Raw genomic sequence first — 17,047 nt, 5'->3', positions numbered from 1 at the left:
ATGTCTGATACGCTGGAAATCTAAAAAGGATCTATAGTATTTCCTATGTATGGTACAGTGCTGTGGGATGGTGGAGGTTGATCCTGCACTGGGATATAGAAGGGGGCAGTGAATGTAAGAGAGTTGAAAGAGATGAGGAGGGGTAGAGGTTTTTATGAGGGGAAGAGTTCATCCAAAGCCATCACCTGTCCCTGATGCCTGTTTAATGTAGATCTCATAAAATCTGCAGATGACATAAAACTGGGGGAGCAACTGACATGCTTGAAGGCAGGGCTGCTGTTCAGAGGGCTCCAGACAGGAACATCATGGAATCCAGCAAGGACAAATACTAGTTCTAGCCCTGGGAAGGAGGAATGCTGGCAGATCTGCAGACTGGGACCTGATAGGTTTGGAAGCAACTCTGCTGAGAAGAGCCCGTGGGTCCTAGTGGGCAGCAACATAAACCTGTACCAGTCTTGTACCCTGGCATCAACACAGTGAACAGCATCCTGGGCTGCATTAATAGCCTGCAGATTGAGGGAGGTGATAATCCTCCTTTACCTGGCACTCACTAGTCCACATCTAGAATACAGCATCCCATTTAGTGGATGGGATGAGAATTTTGCATGAAGGCAAGATACTGATGAGCTGAAGCAAGTTCTGTGCCTGTGGAAGCTGGAGCACATGCTTCCTAAGGATGTGCTGAGGGAGGTGTGGCCTTTTTCACTCTGAAAACAGGGTTTTAGGAGGACCTTCTGATACATAAAAGATTGTTATCCAAGAGACAGAGACAGGCCTATCACAGTGATGCCTGATGGGCAGAACAGGAGAGAGCAGATGAGACTTGAAAAGAAGTGGGCTTCTGCAGCCTCTGTCCTTGGAGGTTTTCAAGACCCAACTTGTCAAACAGCCTTGAACAGCCTGGTCTGACCCCAGAGGAGACCCTGCTTTGAACTGAATTGGAGAAGAGACCTTCTGAGTTCTCTCTCAGCCTGAGTGGCTCTGTGGCTCTAGGACAGAGCTTGGAGCCAAGACTTTTTTTTTTTTTTTCCTTATTTTTTGGGACATGGTTATAAGCAAATCATTCAGCCTTTGTAGTGTGTCAGCTACCTGTCTAGAAAGTGAAGGTAATGCTATTTGTCTGCTTCAGTGGTGTTTCAAGGTAAGGGATATGAAAGGTTATGATATTTATCTTTTGGATGCTTCGTCAAAGTTGGTATAGACAACAACACAGGCTTTTAAAGTCTGCCTAAGAAGCTGGTAGAGAGGTATTGTGCATTTCTAGTAGTAACGGTGAAGTCTTGGGAAGCTGTTTTCTGTGGTTTACTTTCATGAAACCCCACCATATATATTTTCTCCATGTGCTGCCAAAGAAGTCGATCACCTTAAAAGGTAGTGAGCAGCAAAACGTGTCAGTGTTAGCAACAGCTCTGACAACAGGCTCTCTGTATGCTTCTGCCAATTATGGTAACATTTGTCATATTTTCCTAGTTAATATTTTTCTTCCTGCTGTAGTGGTTGTTTCTGTGGGCTTGTCATTGGAGGGGAAGCAGACATAGCTGCCTTTATACCAGAATCACTGTACTGATTTTGCCCTGTGCATCAAAAGTACAGCTCATTGCTTGATAAACTGAAACGTCTGTTTTTTTCCCCTCTCACACCTTTCAGCTTTGGTGATCTTTACTAAGAGATTTTTAAAGCTGTCCTACAATTTCCACACATACATAAGGAATTATTTTAAAAAGAAAAACAATAGTGTCCCTTGGAAAAGGTTACTGACAACTGCTTTCTTTTTGTGGCATTTCAACTTTATAAGAGTCTTTGAGGTAACATTAGAGCAGGCAGAGGTGTGCACATAGAAGTTTTAAGAAATCTTGGGAGCTTGAGAATATTCTGTAATACCTTTTTTTTAACTGTTTCTTTTTTTTCTTTTCCCTCTCTACCTGTCTTCTGCAGGAAATAAAGAAGGACATGAAGAAAGAAAATACTGCCAACAAACCACCAGAGAAGCCTATAAATGAAGTTTCCAATGGAAGCCCTTTACTGTTGTCTGAGACAATTATTAGAACCAACAAAAAAGGTATAGTACATGGACATTAAATGCAGATTAAATTCAGGCCTTCCAAAGAACAAAATGTAAATCTTTCTTGTTTCTAGAAACAAAGCTAGAGTCTATTTAACTGAAAAGGCATAGCAGGAATAATAATAGTAAAAAATCTTTGTCCCCTTTAACTGGCATATATGGATGCACATATTACGTCTAATATTTCCACATTAACTTGCACAGACATCCCTTTCTTTTTAAGGAAATCCCTCCTCCATACATTTAATTAAGGAAAGCTGTATGAGGAGATTGCTGAAGCTTATTAAAGTGAGGAACTGGCAGCTTGCATATATGGAGGTTTTTGCACAGGGATGTCAGTCTACATTCACATATTCATGCTTTATCTGGGACAGAGAGCTCTAAAAAAAGGGGAAAAAAGTGGAAAACATACAACTTAATGCATTAGTTTCTTGGGAAGTGTCTTTCGCTGTCTTCTGTTTGAGACTGGAATGTGTGCTCTTCATGTCTGGCTTGACTCCTAATGCAGATTCCTATATAGGGTTTTGGGTTGCTAAAATGAAAGCCTCCAAATCTTCTGTCTCATTCCCTAGCTCCCAGTCCTGCTATCAGAAATATCAGAACAAAACAAAAAAATGGCAATATAGAAGCTGGATTTTTCTTTAGGTTATGTTTATGCTCCTGTTTGTTTGTTGGACAACAATTGGCTTTTTGCAAGACATGAGCTGTAATTTTTTCTGGAGAATTCACTGGGGAGTTTCTTGCTTGCTGTCTTATACAGAATAATCTGCTGTCATTAATCATTGCTGTAATGTAATTTCCATTTTGACATGTCTTCTATAATGTTAGGACTGTTATGGACATTTCCTCTTATGTATTATCAGCTAACATTTTATTAGAGCTACAGTTTCAGTAGAGGCCTTATACTCAAGGTTTACAACTGCAAGTGCAGAAGAATTAATAATTTTTGCAAGATGTATGACTTCCTTAAAAGGTGAAGGAGACTAATCTCTACCTCTTTTGCAAGGATTGATGTCCTCTGAAAGAAAGGACTGGAAAAAAATCTCAGAAAGCTTTGTCTTTTGAACTTGCAATGTTGTCTTGAATCTGGAGACACATCCGACATTTCTGCTTTGGGTCATAGGTTTTTCAAGCAACAGCAGAATTAAATTACTAAGAATTATTATTTTTCATGGCTGCTATACAGAACCATATGAGTAGTTGGGAAATTATCTAGGGACTAAGCTTGTTCCATATTGCTTCAGCTGCTATTTGGAGAAGGCTAATAGCTGTGGCAGATGCAAGGATTCAGTTCAGTCACAAGGGGATAGCACTCCAAATATGATTCTTAGAGCAGTTTCTCCTCCTCTTTCTTCCCTCTGGCTAGGAGCTTTAAAGGATTCAGGAGAGAAAGATTTTTCTGTCTCTAGCTGAAGAATACAAAACTTCATATTTACTGAAAGGAGAAAAGCAAAGTCTGACATGAAGATCTATGAGTTGAGGTAGGGGTTAGGTTTGGAAGTAGTAGATTTCATATTAGAATATTATTTCTTTGGGCTTCTTTGGTGAGGATTGCACTTCTCATGGCCACCTGGACATTGTGTCAGGGTTGGTGCACTGTTCATGTTGGCTGCTTCTCCACTGCTGCAGAAAAAGCAGGTGCAGGATGCCATGGTCTGGCAGCACAGCTAAGGATGCATGGAGCACAGCAAGGCCAAGCAAGCTTCCCCTCATTTTTCCTGGGTTCAGTTTGAGCATGGTGCCAAAGTAGCCTTGTTTAAGTGTGGACAGCTGAGCAAGTAGTTACTGTTGTGTTCAGAAAGAGTTTTCTAAGATCTATGTGGCAAATCTTGTGGAAAGTGTTGCCATATTTTACTGAAGAGGGAGCTCTAAATGCCATGGGTGTTATTTTCTTCAAGTGCTCTTGTCCTGGGATTTTTACTAAACCCTAATTAAATCTGTTTACTGATCACAGAATGTGACCTGAAAGACCTGAAAGAGGGTGCAGGATGTTTGTGTTTGGTTCATTGGTTGGTTTGTTTTCTTTTTTTCTCCTTGTTGTTAGGAAGTGAGGTGGACAGGGATGCATCTAAAGGTCTTTAGCCACTGTTCAACAGTGAAAATGGCAGGCAGTATTATTAGTTTGCTTGGGCAATGTAATCCTGCTGCTCAGAACTTCAGAGCAGATCCAGTAATATGGGAGTGAAGCATTCTGTGCTGCTGCATTGTTTTTATTACCAAGATGATGATAAGGGCTGTTCTACTGCTGTGGTGTTATATTGTGTAGTTTTACTACTTAACTTGGTTGGCCTAATTTAAGTGTCAGCACTTCAGCAAGCATTTACATTTTGAGAAGAATCTTGGCCTCTTGGGCTTTTGGCTTGTAGAAAGTTTTTCCTTGAGAAATATTGACAAGTGTCCAACCCTGGTATTCAAGGAAAATAGCTAAGTTATTTGTAAGAAACATCTAAGTAGCCGAGAGGAAAATAACGAATTTCTGAACTAAAAAGACATTAAGGATCCAACTTTGTATCTTGTTTTTTAATGCTAATTATTTCTAAGTACTCTATTGAAATTAGGGGCTTTAATAAGGTCAGTGTAAATTGAAATAAGTGGCTGCATAATATTTATTTGCTGGCTGGGGTTAAACCACACCAGTAATGGGTGTTACCACTTTGGATTACACATGTGACGTAGGAACAAATTAAAGTTGGTGTAACCACACCAGCAGTAGCCTACCTGGGTTATTACTTCCCTGAAACAGTGAGGGTTGCATCTGGTTGTACGTCACCATTTGTGAATCACTGAGGCTTTTGTTACAAAGGCCAAGAGGAGCTGGAAGGATTTGATTTTGTCTGCTTTTCACTCTGGGCAGTAAAACCAGAACATGTGTCATCCTTTAATATTTCTTGTTGACCACAGATATTAGTGACCTAATGGAAACAAACAGTGACGACTGCTGTGGTGAACATAATTTAGGAAATTCTGTTACACCTGGCCTGGATGTATAAACCTCTTTATAGGGTTGTAAGTATGATCTAGAGGTCAGGGCTACACTTAAGAAATAAGGGGATTCTTTTCTAGATCTGCCACAGACTTGTTATGGAACTTCTGCTAAATCACTTAAACTGTTGGCCAAATTACCACACTTACCTTCCTAGGTCAGGTATTTTAGTATGTATTGATTTTTCACATAGGCAGGGCTTTACTTTTTCTGATTTATTGCAGTGACATACCCAGATTTATGAGTAACTTTCATGTATTTCAGGTGTCTCTGCCTTATGCTGCCTATTGGCAAAACCTGGATAATACCTACCTCACTAAGATGTTGAGATCTGTTCCAGCACGGTAGTGATGGCAATTAACATCCAAGAAACCAAGCAGCATTTTAATATAGCACTGCAGTGGGTTCATGCTTCACCTCTGAAAGGCTCAGGAAAGGACCATTAGCTCGAGTGTAGGGATGGGGTTGGGGAAGCATGATGACCTTGTGCTTTCCCTGGCTATTCCCAGGGCTGTAGCAGCTCTAGGCTGGTTTGATAGGTGCTGCAGTATCAGCCCTGTCTGGGGAAAAAGGCTGTGACACTGAGGCACCTGTCTGAAGCTGTAGGAATGTCAGATGTTGCTTGGCTTGCATATCCATTGCCAGAACCTGGGAGGGATCATTCTTTTGCTTCCTCCTACAGTTCATAAGCCAAGAAAATCCTTTCCTCACCACGACTGGGTCTTTGAGTATATGTTTTCACTGCTTAAGATTTTTTTGTTGGCATATAGAACTATTGTTCTAAAACTTCTATAAAGGTGAGTTTAAAAAAAAAAAAGAATTAAAAATGGCTTTTTTCTACTTAGAATTGGCATTGTTGTGCTTTGGTAATAACAGGATGGGAAAGCCTTTTCTTCCCTGAGAGAACATTTTCAGATTGTTTGAAAAAATTATTGCTATTGTTGCAATTATTTAGTAACGTAAGAAAATTACAACCAGGTCTTGGAACAGAAAAACACTGAAAGATATATTTTTTTTTTCCTTAAATGCTTTTCCAACATGGTGAAATTCCATCTCTTCTGTGTTAACTTTCAAAATCTAAAAACAGATCCGAGGTTGTGCAACTATTTTAGATCTGTCATAAATTCAGTACGATCTTCATTCAGGTATAAAGGGACATAATGGAAACTTGCCTGCAATGAGCTTTAACAGTTAAATGGCCATAGGTTATTTTACACTAGTTTTGTTCTCATTTTTGAGTATCCTATTTTTAAGTATCTTATTCATTGTGCTATTTTGTGTGGCTGGGAACAAGAGCCCGCTTGCTTAGGTCAAGTTGCAAAACTGGAACTGATAGACTGTATTTTGTAAGTAAACTAACAACAATTGTTATATGAGTAAACATATTTGAGGCAAAGATATACTGCCTTGTCAGATATATTTGTTTTCTATAAACTGTAATTGCAGGCTGCATTGAGCCAGCAAATCTGGAACAGTTCATCATGTGTTACATGTTCTTAATCAAAGCCAAATACTGAAAGCAAGGAAAGTTTTTTCTAGTTCTCTTGAGAATTGTTTATTTTACCTTCCAGCCTACATTTAAATAATAGAGAGCATTTGCATGCTATGTTAAAAGGGAGGTTTTGTGAAAATAGGTTTGGTGATATAATAGGTTTAATTTAGGAATAGATAACAAATCTGTTGTATGCAAAACTGAGATTTAAGTAAATTTTTATAAATTAGAGAAATAGGGAAAGTATTTTTCAAGAAAAATGTTTCATTATTTTGTTCAATAGTTTTTTCGATTATTTGCATACAAAAAGGCACTTCATTAATTAGAAAGACAAGCTGTTGGCCTTCTCAGCATATGAGTGTGTTGACTCTGAGTCTTATGTTAAATAATCTATGTAAGCTCTGGTTCTGGTCATATTTTTCAACAGAAAGGCAAAATTCAAAATCTCTTTCATAAAATATTTTATTACCTAGCAGTGCAAGTGACTGCCTTCATCGTGCTTGATGGGGTGTCTGACCCTCAGTATGCTCACCTTTGGTTTTCCTTTCAAACACAGTAAGTTTGAAGACATTGATCTCTCTTTTGGTTGGATTATCCTTCTGCTGTTTATACATTCAGGCCCTCTCCACAGACAGGCTTTGGTGTTCCCTTGCAAATACTGCCAACTTCAGAAAAATTATTGCTAGCAGGAAAAAGAAATCCTTTTAATTTTTAAGATCAGCTAATTGGTGTATAATCAGGATACAGTTTACACAAATATGCACAGGAACATACTGCTCAGCCTATTAAGGTTAAAATATGCATGCAACATATGACACAACCCAAAACGAGACATAAAAAATTAATGGCACAGGAAACTTGAATGTGCAAAATATTTATTCTTTGAGTCTAAATACCATATCTGCATATGCATATGTAGTGTCTCAGATAAGACACATTTCCTTTAAAAGTACTGTTTTTTTAAAATAAGGGTGAAAATTATCCCATTATTTAGGTAAGTGACACTTACATTGCCTGGAAGGCAATGCTTTCAGTTCAGAGAGGCAGGAAAAGACATCAGTCTGTGCTGGACATGTGGTTGTGTTGTTGACACGACTTTTTTTTTTGTCCAGAAGAAAGATCTCAGTGCTGTCTTCTTGGCAAGAGTGGAATGGATGCTCACTCGTTCTTTACAAGCAGATCTTGTTTATGAGTTCTATTTAAATAGTGACTTGAGATACATAAAATCTTTTTTCCTGTGTTATAGTCAATTGCTCTCCTGGTATTCAGTTAAGGTTTCATAATCTATCCAGATTCCAGTAGCTTGTTCCAGAAGATTGCTTCTTTTCTTGTCATTTACTGTGCATCTTCTTTTTATCCTAATTGCTTACCCTTTGTTTTCAATTACTCCTTTCTTGTAGTCTTCAAAATGCATGAATGCTAAGCCCTGACTTAGCTTCTGCAATTTTGCATAGCTGGATCCAACCACTAGTGTGGTACGCTAGTGTCATGAGGGTCTGTGCAGGAACAGCCTATAGAAGCAAGAAGTAGAAATCACTCTGGGTTTGAAGTGTAATTCCAGGTTAATTCTATCCTCTGGACATCTGTCTGCCTCAGTGGCTGTCTTGTGTGTCATATATTTAGCTCTAGGAATCCCATTTATGGACCATGCGGTGAAACACTGAACACAAATACAGCCACTGCATCAAGGAGCTAATTATATATACACCTGTGTGTGTATATATTATGTATGAAACAAGGTAACAGATAACTAAAATAAAAGTATAATGCAAGAGAACATGCAATATTTGGGCAATTGCTAGCAGGCTATTTTCAGGTTTCTTGCAGACAAGAAGACACTAATTTTAATAAAACATTTAGATCTGGATCTGCATTTGGAAATTGGAAAGTCAGTATGGAGAAAATTAGGACAATGTTTGGTTTAGAATTTAATTTTATCCTGCTGGATGCTGGACAGGGCAGAGAAGAGGCAGAGGATGACCCTTCCAAATGGAATCTAAAGAGATTTAGGAGAGCAGTCACTGCTGAGCATTCTCAGCAGCTTACAGATGAAACAGTGGGAGGTAGTTATGGAGACAGATGTGGGCATCAGTTAGTTTGTTGGTTGGGTTTTTTTATGCTAGACCAGAATTATATTTGTATCAATGAAACAGCAGAGACAAGTGAACTTTTAAAGAAGTGAGTGAGAGGGAACAAGCGAAGTGGTGGAATAGGGCTACAGGGACAGTTGAAAGAATAAAGAGAAGAAACTATTTTTGCAAGTAATTTATGTTGATGCACATACCCCAAAATGTTGCATTTGAGGAACAGTTTAGAGAGTGGCAGCTTCTCTTTCATGAGCACTGAAAAATTTTTGTTTAATCCGTTAAAGGATTTTTTTCATTTCTAAAAGTTTTGCAATACATTTTACACACCTGAAGTATAAAATTGAGCCAGGTATATAATTTACCAGTTGTACAAGCATTTGCAAGCTTGCTTTTTAGCACAATGTCACAATGTCATAACTATCCACAAGGTACTAGTCAAGAGCAAATGTGTTGTCAAACTCAGGTGCAAAATGTTTTTCTATTCAAATTTATATTGAAATCTCCTTTAATGCATGCAAAACCCAATAAAATATGCTGGTAAAGTAACAGCAGCAGTGAAACTTCCTCTTGTCTCAAAACTACATTTCCCCATCACAAAAGAGACTGTTGATTTTTCCACAAGTTTCTGCAGAGAAATGTCTCCCTGCTGCCAGCAGTTCCCTCCTTCTCACTGCTGTTGGAGAAGTCAGCTGGTACCCAGCAAGGCCTTCCTGCCTGTGAGGTCTGTCCCTGACCTTTTGCCTCTAGACTGAGCTGCCTGTGTCTGTCTCCTTTAGCCTTTCATCCAGCTGGTGTGGGATTTTTGAGAAAAACATGGCTAACTTGATTTGAAACTTAGCAGACCAACCTTTCTTCCCTGTCCCTTCTCACCTGTGATTAAGGAATGGCAGGAGACAAACAGGGTGGCTCACCTGATGCTGAGCCTTGGAGCAAGACTTTGGGATCTATTTATATTTCCCAGTGCCAAGACACACCTGACAGCTGTGATAGGAGAGAGTTGGACTTCTTATTCTGTGGTAGAGACAATGAAAGCAGAGCAGTAATGCAGGGATACTGTTGTGGAATATAGAACACAACTCTATCTGGACTGAAAATTTGGGGTCCAGAGAATATACTTTGACTGTGCCAAGTTAATATATTTTCCGTGAGCTCTGAAACTTTGCAGGTGTACTTTAAAGTGGGTCAGTAACACTTGTCTTCCTGTTACTTCAGTTAATCTTGATGAATTTGTAACTACTAAGTTAAATATGCCCCTCTAAGTGTGCAATCACACTGACAGGCAGATCCTTAGCTCAGAACTTCTTTACCTTTGCTTGTTTGGGGGTAGCTAGAATGGTGCTGTGTTGCTTTTAAGGAGATGAGTAACTGGTGTTAGCCTTTTCTGTGGGCTGGAACTGGGGCTGTGCAGCTCTTTGCATCCTTCCCCCATGGCCTGTAGATAAGAGTAAGCTCTGGTATAAAAGTTACAGCACTAATCAGCATCCTGAGGTAGTTGAAGGACTCTGTCTCCTGTGACAACCATAAAATCCTTTGAATAATTTCTGGGGTTGTAGGTGAGAAGCAGCTCCCTTGGGCCTCCTTCAAGCTGCAGTGTCATGCAACATGAATTGAAGGCCTAAATAAATAAATAAAAAATAATTTGGATAAATGATTGATATGAGAATTTCTTCTTTAACCCATTAAGCCCTCCTCTGTAAAAAATATTTTTGGATGTAGGTGAAATTTGAATGTAAACATATGCCTTCGTACTTTTTTAAAAAAAAGCTCCATACTTGCACTCTCTGCACTGGCAACAAGTGACTTATTCTGCTGCTATTGAGTCACTTCATTGTAGGAAACCTTTTCATTTCTGTCTACTTGGACCAGAAGGAAACTACAATCATTATTCAAGACCTTCCTCTTCTGATGGAATGGTGTTTATAAACCCAAGTTGGAACAAACTTCTGCAGAAAGTGGGTAGAATGTACATAGCAAAAATGACCTGTGGCTGCTGGTAGGAAGGAGCATCACTGTTTGGGTGGTTTAGGAGACCTGAGCAGAGTTCTGCTCAGAAGTATGCTGTCCTAGGGACTTCCATGAGCCAGCTTCTTGTGGGGCTTTGGATAGCAGTGTGTGGGGGGGAGGGGCTTTAACTCTGAATGCAGCTTGCAGAGGTATTTTTTGCCTGTTCTTTTGCCCTGCTCCCTGTCCCATGTGCATACATGCACTCTCTAGAGTGGTCTAAGCAAAGCTTTGCTCTTGGCTGCACGTGGCAATAAACTATATGAAAGCAATACACATAAGGCACATTGTTTGGGCTCTTTTATGGTGTATGATAGATTCTATGAAACATTTTACTTTCAAGAACTGATACAGGCTTTAAAACAGTCTTCTGATAAAGTGACATGCCTGGAATAAACTTGTCACTGCATTCATTTTAATTATTTTTCACACACTATGTGAAATACTTCCGTTCATTGGGTTAAAAGCCCCTGAAGTTAGGGAAACTTGCTTTGCTATAACTAGATTTGAAAAACACATGGAGATACCAGACAGTGTTGACAATGCATGGCCTGGATTATCCTGAATAAGATGGCATTATTAGCCATTTAGGCTTTCAGCTTTTGGATTCCTGTATTATGCAGTAACTTGAATACCAAGATACTTTGCCTGCAAAGGTGTATTTCTTGTTTCCAGTGGCATGAAGTTTCCCAAATTTTATTCATTGAGTTCTTCATACATGTTTTATCTTATTTCAGAATTTTCTCCTTTACAGTCTACCCAACCATTACCAAGGTGCACACAGCATGGGACATTGTGCTGTTTTTAGTGGTGTGATGTGCTGTTTACACTATTTCTTATGATTATCTCACTGTTTTCTAATGTTATTTCACAGTTAAGATGCACCAGTAGTTTGCATTAGTTCCTATTCTATATCTTTTTGCATTCCCTTTTCAATTATAAATATATGTTTCCGCCTGTTCCTTTCTTACTGTTAATTTGTAAAATCATCCTCTATAAAAATTCAAAGCATGTTGCTGATGATGGTTAGTTTCCAAGCTCATTGGTAGGATGGCTGTGCTTGACAAGGGAGTGAAATGTGGAAGTGCTGACAAGTGGCTGATGGCTGATTCTTGGCCCCAAGCACAGGATTGCGGTAGGAAGGATTATTATTATCTGTCACACAGCAAGAGCCGTTATTTCCTAACTTTGGTGCCGACTTTATTTAGAAACAGAAGTGGAGGCTGGGCAGAGTTCCTCGTGGTGAGAAGCAGCTCCCTGCAGATGCCCAAATTAGCTGGGAATGAGTGTTGAAGTCAGCAGGGGTGTAGTGCCACTGGCATGGTCCTCTGCCTGGGCTGCATTGCTCTGGTGAAGGCCTTCATGACTTCAGCTGTTACTGCAGCATCTTCTGTGGCTGCGTATTTGTAAATCTACCACTCTACTCCACAGACTTCCAGAGAGCACTGGCACCACTGTGACAGCCCAGGATATATCTGCTTTTCCCCCAGAAATGCATGGCTGCTCCAGAATCTGATACTGTTTCCTCTAGGGACCAGATTTTACCAGCTTTCTACCCATACAGTGTTCAGCCTAGCACTGAAAATATGCTACTATGGCAATTCACAGATTAATACCACACTATTTTGACTTTAAGTAAACTCTATTCATCTGATACTGTAATACTGTCACTTAAAACACATTTTGTTTTTATCTTTTTTCATTATATTTTGATAATATTTTTATTAATGATGTGTCCAAGCCTGATGGCATTGTTAAGTCCTCCTTAAGGATTTCAGTCATTTACTTTGTATTTCCAAGCTGGTTGTCTCGTTATATAGTAGCATGTTTCATTATTATATGTTTAGTACCAGGTGTACCTTGTGCTGGCTTCTGTTAGACTCCTGCTAGATTCCAGATGTCCCTCATCTATAGAGTCTGCAAAAGCTGCAAGATGCAATGTCATCCATTATTGCTTCATTTTGCAACTGCAATCATGAGACTTGGTGTTTTTCAGACCTAGGAATTCTCTGTTAGACTACTGACTCAGCATAGTGTTATCCTAAGTTACAAGGGTCACAGTTACTTCTGGGAATTCATAAGATGTCAGGAAGTCTTCAGGAAATTATTTAAATAAAAAAGGCCCAGTGACGTTAGGAAAACCAAAAGATTCAGTCACATGCCTGGCAGTTATGGAGCAAATAGAGTAGTGGAAAACAAAAGTAGCAAACATTGAAATATTAGCCTCAGGCTCTAGTTTCATGAAGATGTTAAGCTTCCAACATTGCCACCAAAAAAAAGAGCCATGTTTCCTTCTTTCCTTCTTCCTATGTTCTGGTACAAATGTTTGGCTGCATGGTGGGCCAGATGATGAGGATGATCAAGGTTAGCATTAAACTAGCAAGAAAAAAGCTTGTTTTTAATAGCAGGTCTGTTCCTTGCCTACCTCCTCACACTGCTTCATGAGCACTTATCTGACAGGATGGCAAAGAGTGTTGCAGGACCTGCAGGAGCAGAGGGATCAGCAGCACTGCCTTTTATTTGGTTGCAGATGAAAATAGTTCCAAAAGTTCTATGAGAGAGTGATGGTTTGTCAAACTTTTTTAAAGCTGGTTCATAGCCATTCAATTAAATCAACTGCTAAGGAAAATTCCTCTCTTGTTAGTTTCCATTGCGAATGTTGCTCTTCACTTTTCTCTTGTGTTGGGAAGGTATAAGCATTGGTCATTGTCCAGAAAAAACAGCATTGCAATTGCATACAGAATTCTTCTTGTGCAGACCCCTTCTCTCCTGCCAATTCTACATCATGTAACCACAGAACTGTTTTGGAGATGGATTTCATTACTGACACAGCTGACTTGAGGCACAGGCCTATTTATTCACAGCTTTTAACTTTGAGGAAGTAACTTCTCATTCATGTAGCAAGAGTAATGGAAAAGACAAGAGGAACTTAACAGTTATTTTTAGGAAAAGATAGTGTTTATCCCAGCAAAACTAAAAATGTTGTTGAGACATTACAAACTTGAAACGTAGACAGTTGTGGTTTTGTTCTTCTGTAATTATTTTAAAGTGAAGGAATTTCTCTTAATGCGTACTCTGTAGCCCTGTCAGCTTGAGTAGTCCTGCACGTACATTTGTATTTCTATGCAAATTGGTATTTTCCTATGTGATGTATGAAAAAACCACTAAAAAGCTGGAAATCAATAATGCCAGAAAAATAGTAAAACTGATAATGTGCTTTCAAATGCACAAAGAGCATTTTGAGCACTTTCACAAATGAAAGTAATATTACTGAACAAATGCATCAGCATAACAGCTGACAATAGTTTTGTAGCAGACTGTATGATTCAGAAGGAGAAAGTAATGAAGGGTGTACAGATGCCATTTAAAAGGCTACTAAGATGGTAAGGTATGAAACCAGTCCGCCTGCCTGCCTTTCTTTTCCAGACTCCTGTCTAAGGAAAACAGAACAAAAAATGAAAGGGACAGTAAACTGCAAGAAATTGCTTGGTTCAACATAGAGAGCACTAGCACTTTGGTTAACATGGTGTTAAGGAATCTTAGGCAGAGTTCTTGTGAAAGTTTTGGGTGGTGGCCAAGTGCTTTGACCTGGGGATCGAAGTAGTTTGTGTAATGCTGCTGGGGGGGAGAAAAGACAAGTTTTGGTAGCAGGTTCGGTAGGGGATCTTGCATGCAGTTGCATCCTGGGATAGAATTAGGAGAGCTGTGCAGCCAGGTTCCAGGAATTCGTTCATTTGGCAGCAAGTTTCATCCTTGCACAGATCAGAACTGACATGAAGTCATCCCTACTCACAGTGCGTTGTCAGAAGTGGAAATGGTTGTGGCCCTAGAGGCAGAGCCAAAGGATATTGAGGTGAAGAGTCATGCAAGTATGACATGCCCAGATGTATCATGGAATGGGGAAATCTGGGTTAGCTACTGAATCTGGGACTTGCAGCAAACAAAGCAGCAGAGGTTTTTGACATGAAGTTCTGTACAGCTTAGGAGTTGGTATTTGGTACAGTGTATTAAGACTGGGTTGCTTCTGTACAGAAATCTTTCAGTGTCTAATTTAAAATCCATGAAAACTAGCAAAAAGCTGAAAATACAAAGTAAGTAAGCATCATTAGAAAGGTGTTTGGCAATAGATCCCTTGAATAGGAGACAGAATGTTTAGTTTGTTCATTACTTGTTATTTTGAGAATTATGGGAATTAAAAGACAGACAAGCTTGTATTATAAAGACTGCAAACCCAACCAGCACATGTTCTGCAGTCAGGTTGTAGGAAGCCCTGTGCCAAAAAACTGGGTAAACAAGTGTGAAATGACCATTTCTGGAAGCGGGCAGAGTGATTAAAATCCAGCACATGAGTTTGTTTGAACTATGCCTTTGCTGTGTTTTGGGGCTTCCCCACCATTTGTGTTGTGAAAGTCATTGCTTGATGCAAGAGTGGCACACTGTTCAAGTGGTTATTTGAAGTTAATGTTTAGAAACATAATGCAAGCTGCAGCATCTTTGGGACCAAAAAATATTTATTGTGGAACTGGACCACTTTCTGGCAGTCTGCAGTGTAAAGGAGACAGATCTTTAGTAGCTGTTTCATTATGGTATGAAAAATTGTATTAGAGTTTCAGCTTTTCAGTGTAAAGACTGGAGCTAACACAGAGAAACTACTACTACACTGAATGGGTATTGTTTTCAATAAGCAGACAGAGGATTGGTACACAACATAGAAAACTTTGAGGACTTTATTTTCTTCCTTACTCTTCTTGTCTAGTTTTTCAAATCCAAAGTGTAGTGTGGGATAGAACTGCTTTTGAAATAAAAATTTAACTAAGTCCTTGAAGAGGAAACGACAAATTTTTCATAAAGAGATTCTTCATAAATGCCATATATCTTCATGAAAACTTAATTGTTAAGATCCTGTAGGAAACCTATTATAAATCTCATTTCACAATATGCAGGCTCTTATGTCATTTTCTGAATACACAAATAATGGTGTGCATGTTGGGGAAGAGTCCTTGAAATCATAACAGCAAAGACAGTGTTGTCCTGTGACGTTCTGGAGGCCTTTGCTACTAGGCATTTTATCCTGATTTCCTAGTGGAACAAATCTTTTTTGAGAGCATTTGTTTATTTGCCCTATTCCCCTTGATTTTTTTGAATCCTCTGCATGACACCAGCTAGAGCTGACAAAAGAGTAGAGGTCTTTAATACATTTATAGAAACATAATAGTTCTTTTAAATCAAAAGCTGAATAGAGGAATGTGACACAAATTAGTGCTTCTAACTGAATGAAAAGCTCAATTTTGAGCTCAGTTTTGAGAGGCAACAGGCAGTGGCCAAGCCACAGGGAGTGCTGGCCAGCCAGTCAGTACCTGTGCTGCTCTGAAGCAGTCCCAGCATCGGCTGTCACTTTCCCAGCTGTGCAGGTGTAGGATACAAGTGGAAGCTGGGGCAAGAGATGGTGGGAGCAGGTTGAGGTGATTAGAAGGCACTGGGTGCAAATCCGTTGTTCTCCAAGCTTCATTAATTCTGCTACTCATGAAAGAATTATTAGATGCCTTTGGATGCCAGGTTCTTTGTACAAAGATGAAATTACTTAATAACATGGAGGTATTCATAGAAGTTTCACATATTTCTAGGCAAACTAAACAATTCCTCTTTTCACTCACCTTATGTCATCTTTGTCAAAATAAAATGAGGAGCAAAAATGAGGAAGTTTGTCTTCCTGATTTCACTTTGAGGATAAAAATAAACATTAGTTCTGTAGTTTTTTTATTACAATGATGAAGGTTCATTCCCCCTTGTATTTCAGCTACCTTAATGGAACTCTTACCAGTTAAGAAAGAGACGAATGAAAAGTGCTAAAGAAAGGCTGTCTGCAGCTTGCTAGTGAAATGCCAATCCTCACAGTCTACAGTATTTGCTTTCTGATCCCAAGTGGCATTTGCTGCAGATAAGATCCTAAGGGAGTTTGGCTCAGCCTGGCAAGCTGAAGGATGGGTTTTACTAACATGTGGTTTGTAAACAAGGAAAGGCATCAAATATATGAAATTGGGTTTCTGCGGCTTTGTGGACAGCTCACACCAGGTTGCAGTAATATACTCTGCTCTTGGCATCTTTACCTGTCACAGACTGACTCAGAGGGAGGAGAATGCCTTGGAGAAGCTTGGGAAGCTTGGTTGGATTTTAGGAATCAAGCTGTAGACAAGGAAGATTAATGACAGAGAAATAATACAGAATCATGGAGCATAAGGAGTTTAAAGAATAGCCTTAAAATAGGGTAACAGCATAGCTGAGGTTGGAAGGCACCTCTGGAAATGGTCTGGGTCAGCCCTCTGCTCAAGCAGGGACAGCTAGAGCCAGTTGCCCACGATCATGTTCAGTTGGGCTTTGAGTATCTTCAAGGATAGAGACTCCACAACCTTTCTGGGCAATCT

General features: G+C 39.4%; 1 protein-coding gene across 2 annotated transcripts in view; it reads left to right on the top strand.

The window, feature by feature from the left end:
- The window catches only part of SH3KBP1 (SH3 domain containing kinase binding protein 1), a 213,199-nt gene that overhangs the window by 75,397 nt on the left and 120,755 nt on the right, over positions 1–17,047 (top strand). For both annotated transcript variants that reach the window (XM_082279426.1, XM_082279425.1), the window contains exon 3: positions 1,936–2,059. In XM_082279426.1, coding sequence (XP_082135552.1) covers positions 1,936–2,059 — 124 coding nt within the window. The remainder of the gene's footprint in view (positions 1–1,935; positions 2,060–17,047) is intronic.

This window comes from Coloeus monedula (assembly GCF_965178545.1).
Source record: "Coloeus monedula genome assembly, chromosome: 3".
NCBI lineage: Eukaryota > Metazoa > Chordata > Aves > Passeriformes > Corvidae > Coloeus > Coloeus monedula.
This window is presented reverse-complemented; position numbering and strand designations above follow the sequence as displayed.